Source organism: Sitophilus oryzae, unplaced genomic scaffold (assembly GCF_002938485.1).
Source record: "Sitophilus oryzae breed Bouriz unplaced genomic scaffold, Soryzae_2.0 scaffold_357_pilon_pilon, whole genome shotgun sequence".
NCBI classification, from domain to species: Eukaryota; Metazoa; Arthropoda; class Insecta; order Coleoptera; family Curculionidae; genus Sitophilus; species Sitophilus oryzae.
The window spans coordinates 1,260,414-1,276,985 of NW_022146926.1; the positions used below are offsets into that span (position 1 = coordinate 1,260,414).

At 32.7% G+C, this 16,572-nt stretch overlaps 1 protein-coding gene across 4 annotated transcripts in view; it reads left to right on the forward strand.

Moving 5' to 3' along the window:
• LOC115884813 (moesin/ezrin/radixin homolog 1-like) overlaps positions 1–16,572 on the forward strand; it is a 62,521-nt gene extending 45,949 nt beyond the window's left edge. For all 4 annotated transcript variants that reach the window (XM_030903513.1, XM_030903511.1, XM_030903512.1 and 1 more), the window contains 7 exons: positions 4,468–4,742; positions 6,516–6,746; positions 6,802–7,004; positions 7,060–7,194; positions 9,395–9,639; positions 9,697–9,954; positions 14,767–16,572. In XM_030903513.1, coding sequence (XP_030759373.1) covers positions 4,468–4,742; positions 6,516–6,746; positions 6,802–7,004; positions 7,060–7,194; positions 9,395–9,639; positions 9,697–9,954; positions 14,767–14,931 — 1,512 coding nt within the window. In that variant the 3' untranslated portion in view covers positions 14,932–16,572. The remainder of the gene's footprint in view (positions 1–4,467; positions 4,743–6,515; positions 6,747–6,801; positions 7,005–7,059; positions 7,195–9,394; positions 9,640–9,696; positions 9,955–14,766) is intronic.

A 16,572-nucleotide genomic window follows, 5' to 3' on the forward strand; every position in this document is an offset into this window, starting at 1 on the left:
TCTTCATTACTTTCATTGTCCTGTTGCACAACTTTCTTGGTCTTCCTGACTTAAAAGCTGTTGAAACGTTCCCTGTTTTATTAAATTTACGAATTATTTTCGAAACGGTGTTTTTTAAAATGTTCAAATTTTTACTTATTTGAATTTGTTTATAACCGCTCTTGTATAATTCAACTATTTTATTTTTTAAATCCGTAGAGAAATATTTAGACTTGGGCATGATGTTTATATTTATAAGCTGTTCATTTATATTCCTGAGAGTTTAAGCATAGCAATATTTTCAGTGATTTTAAAAAGTAAAAAGTTTCCATACTTTTGGCCACCACTGTATATCTTTGTTTGATTGGTGAATAATTTATAGAATAAAATTTCCTTCGTCTGTAAAAAATTATGTTCTGCTGTAAAACATGTCAAGTTGCAACATTTATTTATTTATTTCCTGACATTGTCATTCGTTTTGACATTTGAGTTTTGTATTACGAGTTTTTGGTTTAAATGAATTGGTGTTGTGATACTTTAGCTAAAGAAAATTCCTGGCAGACTTTGCAGTGGAACATTGTTCTTTTCAGGACCTCTTTTAGTGCGAAGTGTACAAGATAGCTTAATAGCCGTTGCAAAAAACTCATCGCAACCTTATTAGAATCTTTTGAATGGGAAAGCGGTAGTAATGTCCCTTGAGTGCTGTTAAGGAGGCCAGTTTTATTGGTGTAGATAATAACTGTTTATACATTTTTGTTTACTAAAGTATTTTGATTAAAAGAAAGTATGTCTTTCGGTCAAGCTTAATCACATGACTAAAATTTTATTTGGTATGATCTACCGGGTGTTGCATCGTCGGACGGGACATAGGAAATCCCATGTAAATTTTAATGGGGTCAATTATTGACTTCCCTAATTATTTTAGAGAATAATTCTATCTAGGTTTATTGAAGAGCACTAAAACTCACATTCAAAAGAATAACTTTAGATATTTTTGATTAGCTCGTTTACGAGTTATCGCCGATTTCTTTTTAAATATTTCTCCTTTCTTATGGCCCTGCGTATTTACTTATGAGCACCAGTCAAGGTAAAAGATAACTGTCAAATGAAGTTGTCATTTCAGAAATTTACCTATTTAGTGCTTTATTATTATTAAAAACTCATTCCTACATCGGAAATCTTAAATATGTATTTATAAATACAAATTAATATGAATTAAAGTAAAATAAAGTAATCAATTACAAGGTTAATTATATTATTATTACAATATTCAATAACTTATTAATTTAGGTACTATTAAATTGTTAGAACTTTAGGATTTAAGATGTTCAAATATGCCTCCATCGACTGCTAGACAATAACCCAGGCGATTATAAAATTCTCTTCTTACATTCGCTAGTTGGTAAACTGAAATTCTATTGCATTCGGCAGAAATAGCATTTTTAACTCGTCTAGATTTGGGTATTTTTTATCCTTGTATATCTTGTTTTTTGAATGGCCCCAGAGAAAGAAATCATTTGGCGAAATATCAGGAGACCTTGCTGGCCAATTTACTTTATGATTTAGGCCAGGTAAAGCAGCTAAAATATGATTTTCGAGTAGTTCCAAATAATATTCTGCATTTAAATTTCGCGTAAGAAATAATGGCCCAATAATATTTTGTCCGAATATCCCTGCCCAAACATTTGCTTTCTGTGGATATTGCGTCCTTGTTTCGACAAACCTGTGTTGGTTTTCTTTGTTCCAATATCGATAATTTTGAACATTGGGTTCATTATTTAAGGTAAACGTGCATTCGTCAGTGAAAACTATGTTTTTTTTTAATTCCCTATCCGTGTTTGCTCTTTCCATCATGCCGTATTTCGTCCCCATCTCGTAGCTCTTGTCGTTTCAAAATTCGAAACGCTCGCTGTAGTGTGATCTATTCCTATTTCATCCTCAAGTTTCCTTGTGCTGAACTTCCCATCGTTCTCTTCCACGCACAATAAAACTTCCAAGTCGGTATAATTTCTTGCATCTTCTCTTTGTTCCTGCCTCGTCTCACATCTGCAGTTATTTATTAGGGTACCTTTGGTCTCAAATCTCTGGATATTCCTTGCGATTGTTCATTTTCCAGGTATCGGTCTATTCGGATACAGAGCAGCAAACATGTCCGACACTTGATAATACCATTTAATCATCAATACTTTTTCTTCGGTAGTGTAATTCATGACTAATATTTTCGATGTAGGTATGAGTTTTTAATAATAATAATAAAGCACTAAATAGATAAATTTCTGAAATGACAACTTCATCTGACAGTTATCTTTTACCTTGACTGATGCTCATAAGTAAATACAGGGCCATAAGAAGGGAGAAATATTTAAAAAGAAATCGGCGATAACTCGTAAACGGGCTAATCAAAACTATCTAGTTATTCTTTTGAAATGTGGGTTTTAGTGCTCTTCAATAAACCTAAATAGAATTATTCTCTAAAATAATTAGGGAAGCCAATCATTGACCCTATTAAAATTTACATGGGATTTCCTATGTCCCGCTCGACGATGCAACACCCGTGTATAGGGCAGACTTCCATGTAAATCATCGTAAGTTGACTGGCTGTTTAGTGAATATGCTGTGATATTACTCAACAATAATGTTGTGATTTTTTGCTTCAAAGCATTCGAGTGAGGTGTATTTATTATGTGCTTAACCAACCGAGGATAAAATCTTCTAATTATTATTTTTATTCATGAAATGTGCAGTTTGTTTTTGTTAAAACCTGATGTTAACAAGAAAGTAACAAAATTATTTATGATCAAAATGGCATTTTAACAACAATGTTCTTTGTACTTAATATATTTTTCCTGTCAAATAGTAGTCATTTTTAATTAACTTTTAAATTCATTTTATTTTGTTTCAAGTCCGTTGTTATTAGTGTTGTTTTTTTTCTGTATTTATTTCTCGTTGCATTTTGGTTCTCATATCGAATTGTTATTTAAATAAAAAAGACTTATCTATTGAAATTTTCTTCTGAAATTCAATCATTACTATGCACTTCATTGTTTAACAAATCAGTAATTGAAAAAAAGTTATAGCGTCAACTTAACATGGCATAACATAGTTAATACTTGAGCGATAATCGATTTTTTTCGGTGTTGAAGCTAAAAAAAGTGATGATTGAACATGAATTAAACGCCTCGTGCTGAGGAATTTTTGCGATATGTTGTTCATATTTGTTAGGTAAATAATTGTTAAAATTTGTAACAAAGCATTCCACTGAGTAATCAAAAATAATTTATTATTAAGATTGGGTTAGTTATACGTTATTTGGGTGTTGCATTGTGAAAATAGTATTTAAAATAGCTAGGTTTCATTGATATGCGAAAATTATTTTGAAGGTGCCATTGACAGTTAATTTTTGTACTTGTTCACGTACTTTTTTTTGGAAAATACTTCGTAATAAAGGGGTGAAAAGCATATTATAAACATAAAAGTTGCTAAATTTACGAAGGATCTGATACTTTCTAGTGACTAGTGAGTTCTAGTGAGTCTTATGGCAGTTTCTTTCAAAAAGGAAGGAAAAAGCATCTCCCAGTTGTTGTTTTCAATCAAAATTTAGTTTTGCCACGAACCAAGGCCTACAGTAAATGGAAACAAGCGACGAAATGAAATTGGCCTCAGATTATCCAAATTCTAAACTAAAATACCGTATGATCGAAAAAAAAACGGCGTCAACGATGGCTATGAAATGAAGATCGTTGTTATTTTATATGTAAAATTATATGGGGAATGTCATTGATGTTCATTTCCAAGCCAACTGGACACTACTACGGTACTTTCAAAAATTAAAGGTTACTATCAAACTAGTCAAATTTTAAACTTTATGGCACTATTTTTTCTGTTCATACCAAATAAATTTTTTGTTACGTGATTAAGCTTGACCGGCACAGCGTTGCCCATTTTTTTATTTTTTTGTTGTAATCAAAATATTTTAGGAAACAAAAATAAATTAATTGTAAATATATAAACAGTTATTATTTACATCAACAAAACTCACCTTCTTAACAGCACTTAAGGGACATAAAGGGCCATTACTACCGCTTTCAAAATATTCTAGTAAAGTTGCGATGAGTTTTTTACGGCTATTAAGCTATCTTGTACACTTCGCACTAAAAGAGGTTCTAAAAAGAACAATGTTCGACTGCAAGGTATACTAGAACAAATTTTCAAGCTCAAAGAACAAATTTATTTAAACCAAAAACTCGTAATAAAAAACTTAAGTGTCAAAACGAATGACAATATCTGGAAAGAAATAATAGTCAGCGCGGCGCCGAATATGTCCATGGTTGGCAACAATGAATTTAAAAATCGCGCCTTGATAACCTAACTAAAAATTTATTTGATATGAACCTAAAATTTATTTGTCATCAATAGTCGTAAACATTTATTTTTCACAATATATTTTTTTTGTTTCAAAAGAAATTTAGAATGTCTTATAATTTACAGGTAATGGCTCAAGATGTGAAAAAAGAAAATCCCTTACAGTTCAAATTCCGTGCCAAATTTTACCCAGAAGACGTTGCCGAGGAACTTATACAAGATATCACACTCCGACTCTTCTACCTTCAAGTTAAGAACGCCATTTTATCCGATGAAATATACTGCCCTCCAGAAACTTCCGTTCTGCTAGCGTCCTACGCGGTTCAAGCTAGGCATGGGGATTACAACAAAGCTTTACACAACGCTGGATTCCTAGCCAATGATAGACTGTTGCCACAGAGGTAATGTTTATATTTTAAGCCTTAGTCCATTAATTGCATGGGGGATTTTTGATGCCTTCTCACCAGGGTTAGGTAAAAAAACGAAAAGAAAAAAGAAAATTAATATTCTACGTGTATGTAGAAAAGTGCGTAGAAAATGTAGAATTTAAGTAGAAAATGTATAAAAATCTGAGAATAGGTACAAAATTAATGTTGTATATTTAAAGCCGTTTTTTCGTGTAGATTATATAGTATTGGGTGTAGAAAAATAATTTTCTACGTCTAGAAAGTACCGTATATTATATAAAATTTCCTACCTACCCAACCTTACCCAGAAGAGTATGCCCAGAAGCAGTCCACTGTTTCCCCAGAAGCAATCCACTGTTTCCCCAGAAGCAGTCCACTGTTTCCCCACAGGCAGTCCACTGTTTCACCAGAGGCAGTCCACTGTTTCCCGATGGGCATCCCACTGTTTCCCCAGAAGGAGTCCACTGTTTCCCCAGAAGCATTACACTGTTTCTCCAGAAGCAGTCCACTGTTTCCCCAGAAGTAGTCCACCGTTTCTTAAGAAGCATTCCACTGTTTCCCCAGAAGTAGCCCACTGTTTCCCCAGAAGCATTCCACTATTTCCCTAGAAGTAGTTCACTGTTTCCCCAGAGGCAGTGCACTGTTTCCCCAGAAGTAGTCCACTGTTTCCCCAGAAGCATTCCACTATTTCCCCAGAAGAAATCCACTGTTTCCCCAGAGGCATTCCACTGTTTCCTTAGAAGCATTCCACTGTTTCCCCAGAAGGAATCCACTGTTTCCAAAGAAACATTCTACTGTTTCTCTAGAAGCAGTCCACTGTTTCCCCAGAATTAGTCCACTGTTTCCCCAGAGGCATTCCACTGTTTCCCCAGAAGGAGTCCACTGTTTCCCAGAAACATTCCACTGTTTCTCCAGAAGCAGTCCACTGTTTCCCCAGAAGTAGTCCACTGTTTCCTCAGAAGCATTCCACTGTTTCCCCAGAGTCATTCCACCGTTTCCTCAGAAGCAGTCCACTGTTTCCCCAGAAGTAGTCCACTGTTTCTTCAGAAGCATTCCACTGTTTCCCCAGAAGCATTCCACTGTTTCCCTAGAAGTAGTTCACTATTTCCCCAGAGGCAGTGCACTGTTTCCCCAGAAGTAGTCCACTGTTTCCCCAGAAGCATTCCACTATTTCCCCAGAAGCAGTCCACTGTTTCCCCAGAAGCAGTCCACTGTTTCCCCAGAGGCATTCCACTGTTTCCCCAGAAGCACTCCACTGTTTCCCCAGAAGGAGTCCACTGTTTCCCCAGAAACATTCCACTGTTTCCCCAGAAGCAGTCCACTGTTTCCCCAGAAGTAGTCCACTGTTTCCTCAGAAGCATTCCACTGTTTCCTCAGATGCATTCCACTGTTTCCCCAGAAGTAGTCCACTGTTTCCCCAGAAGTAGTCCACTTTTTTCCCAGAAGCAGTCCACTGTTTCCATTGTACGACTATCTTGTTTCGGGTGTGTAACGATGTCCATACTTGTCTGTAGTATAATATATAAAATTTTCTACCTATCCAACCCTACTTCTCACCCATACTGATGAGAGTCCTGGGAATTGTCTTGAGCGAAGTCCAGTTTTAAATGCAAAAAACTAAAAAAGTAAGAAATCTAAACATGTATGTAGTTTCTAAAATACATTTTTTTACTAACTATACAGTACCCGCCAAAAAATGTTTGTATTGTTGATTCATCGAAAGAAAGTTTATGAATGTCTTAAATTTATAATGATTACTTATTTCAGAGTAATGGATCAACATAAAATGTCAAAAGACGAGTGGGAGAACAGCATAATGACCTGGTGGAAGGAGCACAGAGGCATGTTGAGAGAAGATGCCATGATGGAGTACTTAAAAATAGCGCAAGACTTGGAAATGTACGGTGTCAACTACTTTGAAATTCGCAACAAGAAGGGAACAGAACTATATTTAGGAGTGGACGCTTTGGGTCTGAATATTTATGAAAAAGATGATCAGTAAGTTTGGTTTTATATTTTTTCTTTGGAGTTTTTTCAAAGTATTTTTGTTTAGGCTAACTCCGAAAATTGGTTTTCCATGGTCCGAAATTAGAAATATCTCCTTTAACGATCGCAAGTTCATCATCAAGCCAATAGATAAAAAAGCACCCGATTTTGTTTTCTTTGCTCCGAGGGTGAGGATCAACAAGAGAATTTTGGCTCTTTGCATGGGCAACCATGAACTGTATATGAGGCGTAGAAAACCCGATACAATAGGTGAGTTTAACGAAATAATGGAGGTGTTTAAAACATATTAATGTTTGATTTCCAGATGTGCAACAGATGAAAGCACAAGCCAGAGATGAGAAGCAGGCTAAGCAAGCTCAGAGGGAGAAGTTGCAATCTGAAATTGCAGCCCGTGAAAGAGCAGAAAAGAAACAACAAGAATATGAAGACAGGATTAAATGTAAGGATATTTAATTTAAGAAATCTTTGTATTTGCTGCAAAATCTCTGATTATTAAAAAATACTACTGCTATAAGTACAGAATCAAATATATTTCGAATATTTTGATAAATAATACTTAAAAAAATAAATCATTTAATTGTAAAATTTTAGTAGCGTTAGCGAAAAGTTGTTGCATTTAATTGGGTACCTAATTATTACACAAGTTAATCGATCAAAAAATCACTTTCATTTACTTACAAATGGAATTTAAATAAATAAATATCTATAAAAATTATCTGAATTTCGTTATTACGCAAAATAGCGTTTGCCAGATAAATAATTTTTAATTGTTTTATAATTTAACTATTTCAAGTTATAGTCCTTGTCAGCGTTGTCATACAAAAAAATTGGAAATTGGAAAAGGGTCCCACAATAGTCGGGCATTTGTAGCTCTTAGAATAAAAAAAATTGTAAATTTTGTTTAAGTGGAAACCCAAAGTATGTACGAGGATGTATTTCAGGAAAATATTTTAACTTTCATAGGGTGGCTCAAAAAAGCTTGAGTGGATAGGGATGATTTTTTTTAAACAAAATACCCTGTATAATATTGTTTTTTTGGCTTTCTTTCAGATCAATTTGTATAATTCTAAGATATGGGTTGTGATATGGGATGATACCGGGTGCATCTCAAAGGTGGCTCACCCCTATAACTTTTTTTTATTTTTTCAGATAAAAAAACGAGATTTGGTATGTTAGTATATGTCATAAATTAGGATTGATTTGACGGATTCAATTGTTTTAGGTCACTTCCTGTTTAACCGGAAATGGCTACAACTTTTGATTTTTTAATAGTACCCTCGATTTTTTTTACTTTATTTGATAGAAATTGACTCTGATGTCACAAATGACATCTGAGAATGACGTATCACATGTCAACTTTTGACGTTTTTGCATATGGTTTATTTGAAATTGTAACATGGGGTTTATAACGACATTTTGACTCGAAATACGAAGTGTATGGTATCAATTTATTTGTAAAAAATGCATTTTCCAAATGTGCTAATGGGCCACCCTCGTCCCATTTGAAAAAAATGACATATGATCATAAATACGATTGATGAAAAATACGATTTGGGCATCTTTTAACTGGCCAAGACAAGATACGAAAAACATTAGACTATCAAATCTATTTTTCAAAGGCTCCTTGATTAAAAATTAGTATTTTTAACACAGCCATGGCACTCTAGATTGAAATTTAAAATACGATTTTTTTAAGCGACAATGTCAAAAGTTGACATATGATATGTCATTCTATTCAGAGCGTCATTTTCTATGGAATACAGTTTAAAAATTCCGGGGGTGCCATTTAAAGATCAAAAGTTGTAGTCATTTCCGGTGAAACAGGAAGTGACCAAAAACAACTGAATACGTCAATCATTCCTACTTTACATCATATCGTCCTATTGCTACCAAAAGTCATTAACTAACATTTTTCCGAATAACCTGAAAATCCAATAACTAACTATATTTTGAAGCGGAGAGTCGATTGAAAAAGTCATTAACTACGATTACTGGCAATTTATGCTGTATTTTAATACCGATTAGTCTCTAACAACAACTTTATGCAATGTAATTAACATTAAGACGCGTTTTTCTTGGAAGTAACAAAAGTAAGTTAGTGACTTTTGGCAGCAGTAGGACGATATATTAACATACCAAATCTCGTTTCTTTATCTAAAAAAATAAAAAAGTTGTAGAGGTGGGCCACTTTTGAGACGCACCCGGTATATATTTTTCAACCTTTCTTAAAAAAAATTATTACAAATACAAGAACTGTCTTGAAATCAAAACTATATTAGGTATTTAGTTTATAGATGGTCTATACTTACTTGACAATACATCCTAATACTTACTGTAGGTTTGCAGTTGAACACAATTCTCAAGTTTTTTATTCTAGGAGCTACAGATGCCCGGCGCACTTTTGCCGGACCCTGTATATATTATCTGACTTTTTTCTATTTTAAACTTGAAATTTTTGAATTTTTGTATGTTTTTCAACACTAACATTGAAAATTAAGAATTTCATTTTTGGAATAATTATAAGAAATTTCAACCGACATTGTTGAAACATTGCTCTCCATTATAAAATTACTATACATTTAAATTTAAAGACACAGTGAAGTTAAGTCATTTTTTATAATTTTAAAAACTATTTTCAGCGATGCAAGAGGAAATGGAACGTAGTCACGCTAATCTTGTAGAAGCCCAAGAGATGATCAGGCGACTGGAAGAGCAACTACGACAACTTCAAGCTGCCAAAGACGAACTGGAGAAACGGCAGAACGAACTGCACAGTATGATGGAACGTCTGGAAGAAAGCAAGAACATGGAAGCCGCAGAACGTCAAAAACTTGAGGACGAAATCCAGGCTAAACAGCAAGAAGTCCAACGTATTAGAGAAGAAGTAAATAGATGCTTGAAGAATATTGTTACATATGTTTTTTTAATACAACTTTTTTAGGTCGAAGCCAAGGACTCCGAAACTAAGCGCCTTCAAGAAGAAGTCGAAGCAGCTCGTCGTAAAGAAGAGGAGCTTAAACAGCAACAGCTGGCGAATGCTACCAAGGGACATTTGGAGGAAAATAACCATGACGAAGACGACGAAATGGTTAATGGTGATGTTAGCAAAGATTTGAACACGGACGAAAACATCATTGACCCCATTGAAGATAGACGTACATTAGCTGAACGAAATGTTCGTCTGCACGATCAACTCAAGGTAACCCGTTTTTCAAATACGATATTTTTAGTTAACCTAAATCCTGTAATATACTATATTTATGCAATAACCTATGTATCTAACCATATGATCACAAAGTGATCGAGCGATAGAGCAGGCTTTGACTTTTGACAGTTAAAAGAATAGACAGCCTAAAGCTTGATTTTCATACATCCGTTGTCCGACGATACAATGATACGATATTAATTTTATTGGTTGAATTTAAAGACTTTGATTGCTTAGAAAATTACGCAGATTTTAAATTTATTGCATTTCCATATCGACTTCGCTGTTTTACTTATGGTCTAATAGCTAGCAACGTTTTCGAGAGAGAATTTTAAGAAATCTGGTTGTTTAATATATCTTTTGTTTTATACTTTCCTGAACAGAGTGCGGACCGTCTGGCTGCCGGTAGACGTTGCTACTGCGCATCATATCTGTATTCAACGTCTGTTTACTACTGCGAATCACAAATACACCCTGCATTTTAGGAAATAAGGAGGCTAGGACAAACATATGTGTAGCATATTTAGTTTCATAAAAAAGTAGCAAAATAATGTGAAAATCGCATCATTATATCTCTACTCATAAACGAGAAATCCCATAAAACACACGAAAATGGGATACAGATGTGATGCGCAGTAGTCTACCGGCAGCCAGACGGCCCGCACTTTGGTCAGGAGAGCATAGCAAAAGATATATTAAAGAACCAGTTTCCTTAAAATTCTCGTTTTCCCGACAGTGCTAACTCTTGTACCATTATAGTTTTATTAAGGTTAGATTAAATTTATCCAAAAAGTGTCAAAATGTCCGTTATCGTACGATCTTTCTCCGTTGTGGTCCGCTTGATCGTAAAACTTTTTGATCATACTGTATTCATATAATATGCATCATCATATTCATCTACAGTTTAGTGGCGGGTTTATTACTGGATATGCTGGATATATATCGGTTGTTTGTATAATGATTTTGTTGTCACTCTGTATACCAGTTCTTCCAGTAATAAATCCTAGTGTTTCTATTTAGGCTTTATATAAAATCACTAGACCAAAGTAATTATTTCAGGTTCCCATTTGTTGCCGACTTTGTAAAGATAAGAGAATGCGTTTAGAGGTACCTCAGTGTTTTTTGCATTGTATAGCCGATTTTTAATTTCAATAGAAAACTATATTTTTCGTGCTGTTAAGGTGCATCCATACCGGCTGCGCCGCGCCGCGCAAAACATTTTTTTAACATGTACTTTTGGAATGTATTTTTTAGCGCGTACCAAAGTATGTGTTAAAAAAGCAGCCGGTGTGGACGCACCTTTATTTGAATTATGGTATGACCGAAAAATAATTCAAAAATAAAAAAAATATAGTTTTTTCGTAATCAATGTGTTACAAAAAACTAATTTATGCATGAAATGTGTGGTACCAAACGTAAAAATTAACTTAATCATAATAAACCCAACCCATAATGAAATACAAGTACCTAAAATACTTTATCATACTTATCGCCTATGATCAATAAAAGCAATTTGTTGTAGAGATACAAATACTTTTTGCACTGATGTTATTTTACTTTATTTTTAAACGATTTCAAACGTTCCAAATAATATAAAATCATTTAAAAGTAATACCTTGTATGTAATTATATCGAGAAACTATGGTTACGCTCGTTGAATTTGACACTTTATGTCAGTTTAATAATATATTTTCGTACTTTTATGCCTAGGCGTTAAAATGACTTTTTTATAATGTCAAAATCACGTCGCAAAAATTAATACTTCTGTGACGTTTGAAAAAAATATTTGTAACATTGGATATTTTCAAGATCTAATATTGCTTTGAAAAGTACATGTAACCTTGGCAACTTCAGTTTAATTCGAACTGTTATAAATACACGTTAATTTTTTAAAACAATAAGGTAGAATTCAATTTGAGTTCATCCAGGGTTGGGTAACGACGCGTAGAAAATTAATTTTCTACGTGTATGTAGAAAAGTGCTTAGAAAATGTAGAATATTAAGTAGAAAATGTATAAAATCTGAGAACAAGTAAAAAATAGTATAAAATCTGAGAACATTCATTTTGTATATTTAAAGCCGTTTTTTTTTTCACCTTAGGGGTTACTTCCTTTCCATTTTCTTTAAATTGTATAAGTGTTAAAACTGCAATATGTGTGCACGCGCTATCTCTCTATTCTGTGACGGTATACTAACTCCTTGAAGATAAGAGACAGAGTAATCGATCTGAAGACTATTAGAATATTTTTTTCTGTTTAATCTGAAGACCATACAGAAAAGTCTGATTTTTTTTTCTCTGGAAGTTTTTGTTCCTTTTTTAAATTTTACCATAGAAAACCTTTGGTTTCATAAACTATATACGAATAATAATAATTATTGTAGTTTGTAGTTCTTATTTTCATTTAGGGAATGCAATCCCGCAGCAAAATCTCAATCCCGCAAACCCGCGGGATTAAAGCAATCAATCCCGCGGGATCCGCAAAATTGCGGGATTGTAAACAATAAATGCTCCTCTTTGTACTTAACCTATTAAACTTGCTAATATAATGTAATATAATAATAAATATAACTATGTACGACTAATCTGTATTGAAATTGGAAAAAAAACAATTTGGTGGGTTTTTTAAAAATTTTTGTTTTAAGGAAAATATGAAGTTTTTTCGAAAAATATGCATTTATAGCAGGGTTGGCATGATTTAAATCAAGTGATTTTTTTAATTTTAATCATTGATTTAAATAAAAAAAAATATTAAAACTTGATTATAAATCAAAAAATAACTGTAAAAGTTATAAAAATGTGTCCTAGAAAACTATAAAAAATATTTCTATCAAAAATATAACAGATAATAAATCGAAAAGTAATCGTAAATGTTATAAAACTATATAAAAATATCTATTCATCAATTTAAATGTTGGACCGATTTTTGAAGTAATTTCGTGTGAATCCATTAGACCGCTAAACGTAGGGATTTATTTTAAAATTTATGTATAAGTGACAAAAATTTGCAGTTAGAATACATATCATTCGCAGTCTAGTGCAGAACTAGATTCTTCTAATATAGAGACTATATCTTCATTCCCGAGAATCTATAATAATAATCGTTGTCAGGAAATATGTTGTTTTATATTTTTTTTTGAAATGGTTGTATTTTTCCAATTCTTACCGACATGTATGACTAAAAATGCATATTTTTCGAAAAAACGTCGTATTTTCCTTAAAACAAAAAAAATTAAAAAACCGACCAAATTGTTTTTTCTAATTTCAATACAGATTAGTCGTACTGTCGATTTTTTAAGAATTGTAAATTTGCGGTAAAAAAGATTCTTGACCAAATTTTCACACTCTTCTAAAACACCCTGTATACGATAATTCGCTAAATATATTTTCGAAAACCACAGAGCATCTTAGTCCCAATAGATGCATTTAAAACCTCATCCCAAAATCTTTTTTAGTTCAAGAGATATTCAACTTTAAATTTACCTTAAAATTTTGCTTGTCCCGATAATTATGTCCGGCAGTTTATTTGACGAAATTGTCCACAAGTACTAGTTAAACACTTTTCTTCACTTACGCTGCTTATACGCACATACGCCAGAAAGAAATCTAACAACTAACGTGTTTGTTTCACTTATTTTTAATGGCCAAGGCGTAAGGGGATTTAAGTATTCAGTTACCTAGTAGTAATGTGTCAATCCCGCAGATCCCGCACGGTAAATCCCGCAACTTTGATCCCGCGGAATTTCAGCGGGATCCCGCATTTGCGGGATTGCATTCCCTACTTTCATTATGTTGGATCTTATTTTTTGTTGTTGTTCTGTCTGAGTCTTACCAAAGTTTACAGAATTACATAGAATTATTCTGTAAACATTGATCTTACTATTGAATACTTTTAAGATATCTGTAAACTTCGACTATAGTATGTAACAAATCAAGGAAAATTTCATTAATATAATAAACGCCACGAATGTTTGGGAGTGATTCATCGGTCGCTACCATGTGAACTAATCTGTTCAAGGTCACATAAAACTAAATTCCAGTGCCGTGGTGTTTCAAGTCATATAATAATCAATATATAATCTGTTGTAATTTGTTGTTTTAACTGTCAAAGTCTTGTCAAAACATATATTTTTGGTTATAAATATAAACTGGAATGCCCCATTGGTCGCACTGCAAGCACACCAATGGACTGATGCACAAAAACGAATCAATCAAAGTAACGCGATATTGTATCGTCTTTGTCAATCACACTAACACACGTTTTTAATGTAAAAATGATAGCGCGCGTGTCGATTCTAACTTCATCAAGCGATGAATCACTCCCAAACATTCGTGGCGTTTACTATAGTTTTTTTTTTGACATACTATATACTATCCATTTGTTAAATAATAAATAACAATTGGAGATATCGTTATTAGTTTATTTTTTGTACTAATGGTTGTGATTGAAGTATTTGAAATAAATAGAAACTCAAAAAAGGCTTACATTATACAAAACTAATTTTCTACGTGTAAAAAATACTGTAGAAAATATAAAATGTTCTATCTACCCAACCCTGAGTACATCTAAAAACTTAAGATGACATTAGTATTTTTGATCCAACCTTATAAGAAATGTGACGTGGAATAACTTGTATGTAATTCAACATAACTTTGATCTTATTTTTTTATTTAACATTAAAAATTATAACTTTTTTTTGATAGGTTAAAATATAATAACAAGAACAACAAATTGTCTTTTAATTGATTGGCGCAATGTGGCTTATTTTGTTAATAGTTTTCAATTAAATGTTGAATATTTGTTACAGGCCTTGAAGATCGATCTTGCGCAGTCGCGGGATGAAACCAAGGAGACGGCGATGGACAAGATCCATAGAGAAAATGTCCGCCAGGGTCGGGATAAGTACAAGACCCTTCGCGAAATCCGTAAGGGCAACACCAAACGTCGCGTGGACCAATTCGAGAACATGTAATTCGAATTTACGACCTAGTTATTTATGTAAAGAGTTATTATTTTACGAGTCAGGTACTTTTAAAATTTCAGAACTATTTACAATTTTTGGCGATTTTTCCGGTTTACTTAAGCAAATTCTAAGATGCTCAACATTTTTACTGTTCGGGTTAATTATTCAATAACTATTTTTTTTTTAATAAATACATTCAGATACCATAAAATGGTAGGTAATAACACTAGATCTACTTGCAGTTGATTTTTATGCGTAGAAACGTATTAGTTATTATTGTTGATGAGTCTATTTTAAACTTGAAAGTTTTTAAAAATTGTTATCACAGTTTTAGTTAAGTATTAAGAGTTTTATTATCTACCATAAATAACGTTATAGTTAGTTTCATAATAAGCTAAAATTCCGCTTCTTTGCTCATAAGTGGCCTTACAAATTCAACAGTTGCTTTATTAGAGTATTCTTACTCTTTAAAATACAAAAAATTGTGTTTATTTTTCATTGATTTGTATTGTGATGATACAGAAATATATTGAATCACTAGATCTGCGCTAAGTATTTGTACGACTCTTCAATTATATTTAAATATTATTTAATACAAACGCATTCCATTTAATGGTAGTTTTTCTATAAGTTAGTGCCATTTGGTAAAAGGGCGTAATAAAGTATCGATCAATATTGATCTATAAAGTATTAAATTTCAAAATTAACGTTCGATTTTTATGAAACAGTATCTTACGGTCTAAATTTTGTTGGTATAGGGACTTTTACTTTAGGGGTTACTGTTTTTAACATAACAGTAAGGAGATTCATATTTAAAAGGATTTTACATACTATAAGTCTATGGTAATCTATTTTTTTTTTTGATTCTAATTTTTGATAACAAAAATATACAGGGTGTGCCTAAAGTTCGCAACCGATGGAAAAAAGAATTATTGAATTAATGAAAAAATCTCTCTTCTCTTTATACAGGGTGTCATTGAAATGGTGTAAAATTTTGCGCATTTTTCGCCCTATACTTATAGGAAGTTTTTTTACTATTTTTAGGAGTACTATCACCCCCCGATATTTTTACACCATTTCAATGACACCCTGTATAATAAAAATGTTTCTATTTATTGCAAACTTTGTGACATGCCCTGTATAATAAAAGAACGGCCTGGTGCTTCCTTTTTTATACCGTGGTTAAAGGTATTTCAGGACCATTTTCTGTATACTCCGCTGTAAGTCACACAGTGTTTTAACATATTTTTGAAGTGTTTAAATGTACTTTTTATTTTCTATTTGGACAGCGGGTATTTCAGAATTGTTCCTCTTGCAATAGATTACTCTAAATAATACAGAGCTCGTGTAAATATGATGTGAAAGTATTTTTTGAAAGTTTTTCTTTTCGTACTTTATTGGATTGTCTGTATATATACATTAGCTATACCACGTGGCCTTTTTAAGATGTAAGAGATTTTTTGATATTCTACATTTATAGGAGTAAAATTTACATCCCTATTATTTAATCGTAAAATCGAATAACGAATTTTATTTTTAGTTCTCAATAACCATATTACTACTTTGTTTCAGTTTTGTATTGGTAGTCTGATAGCAATTTACTTATCATTTATACTATGTAAGGTATTCAATAAATATTTTTATTAGGAA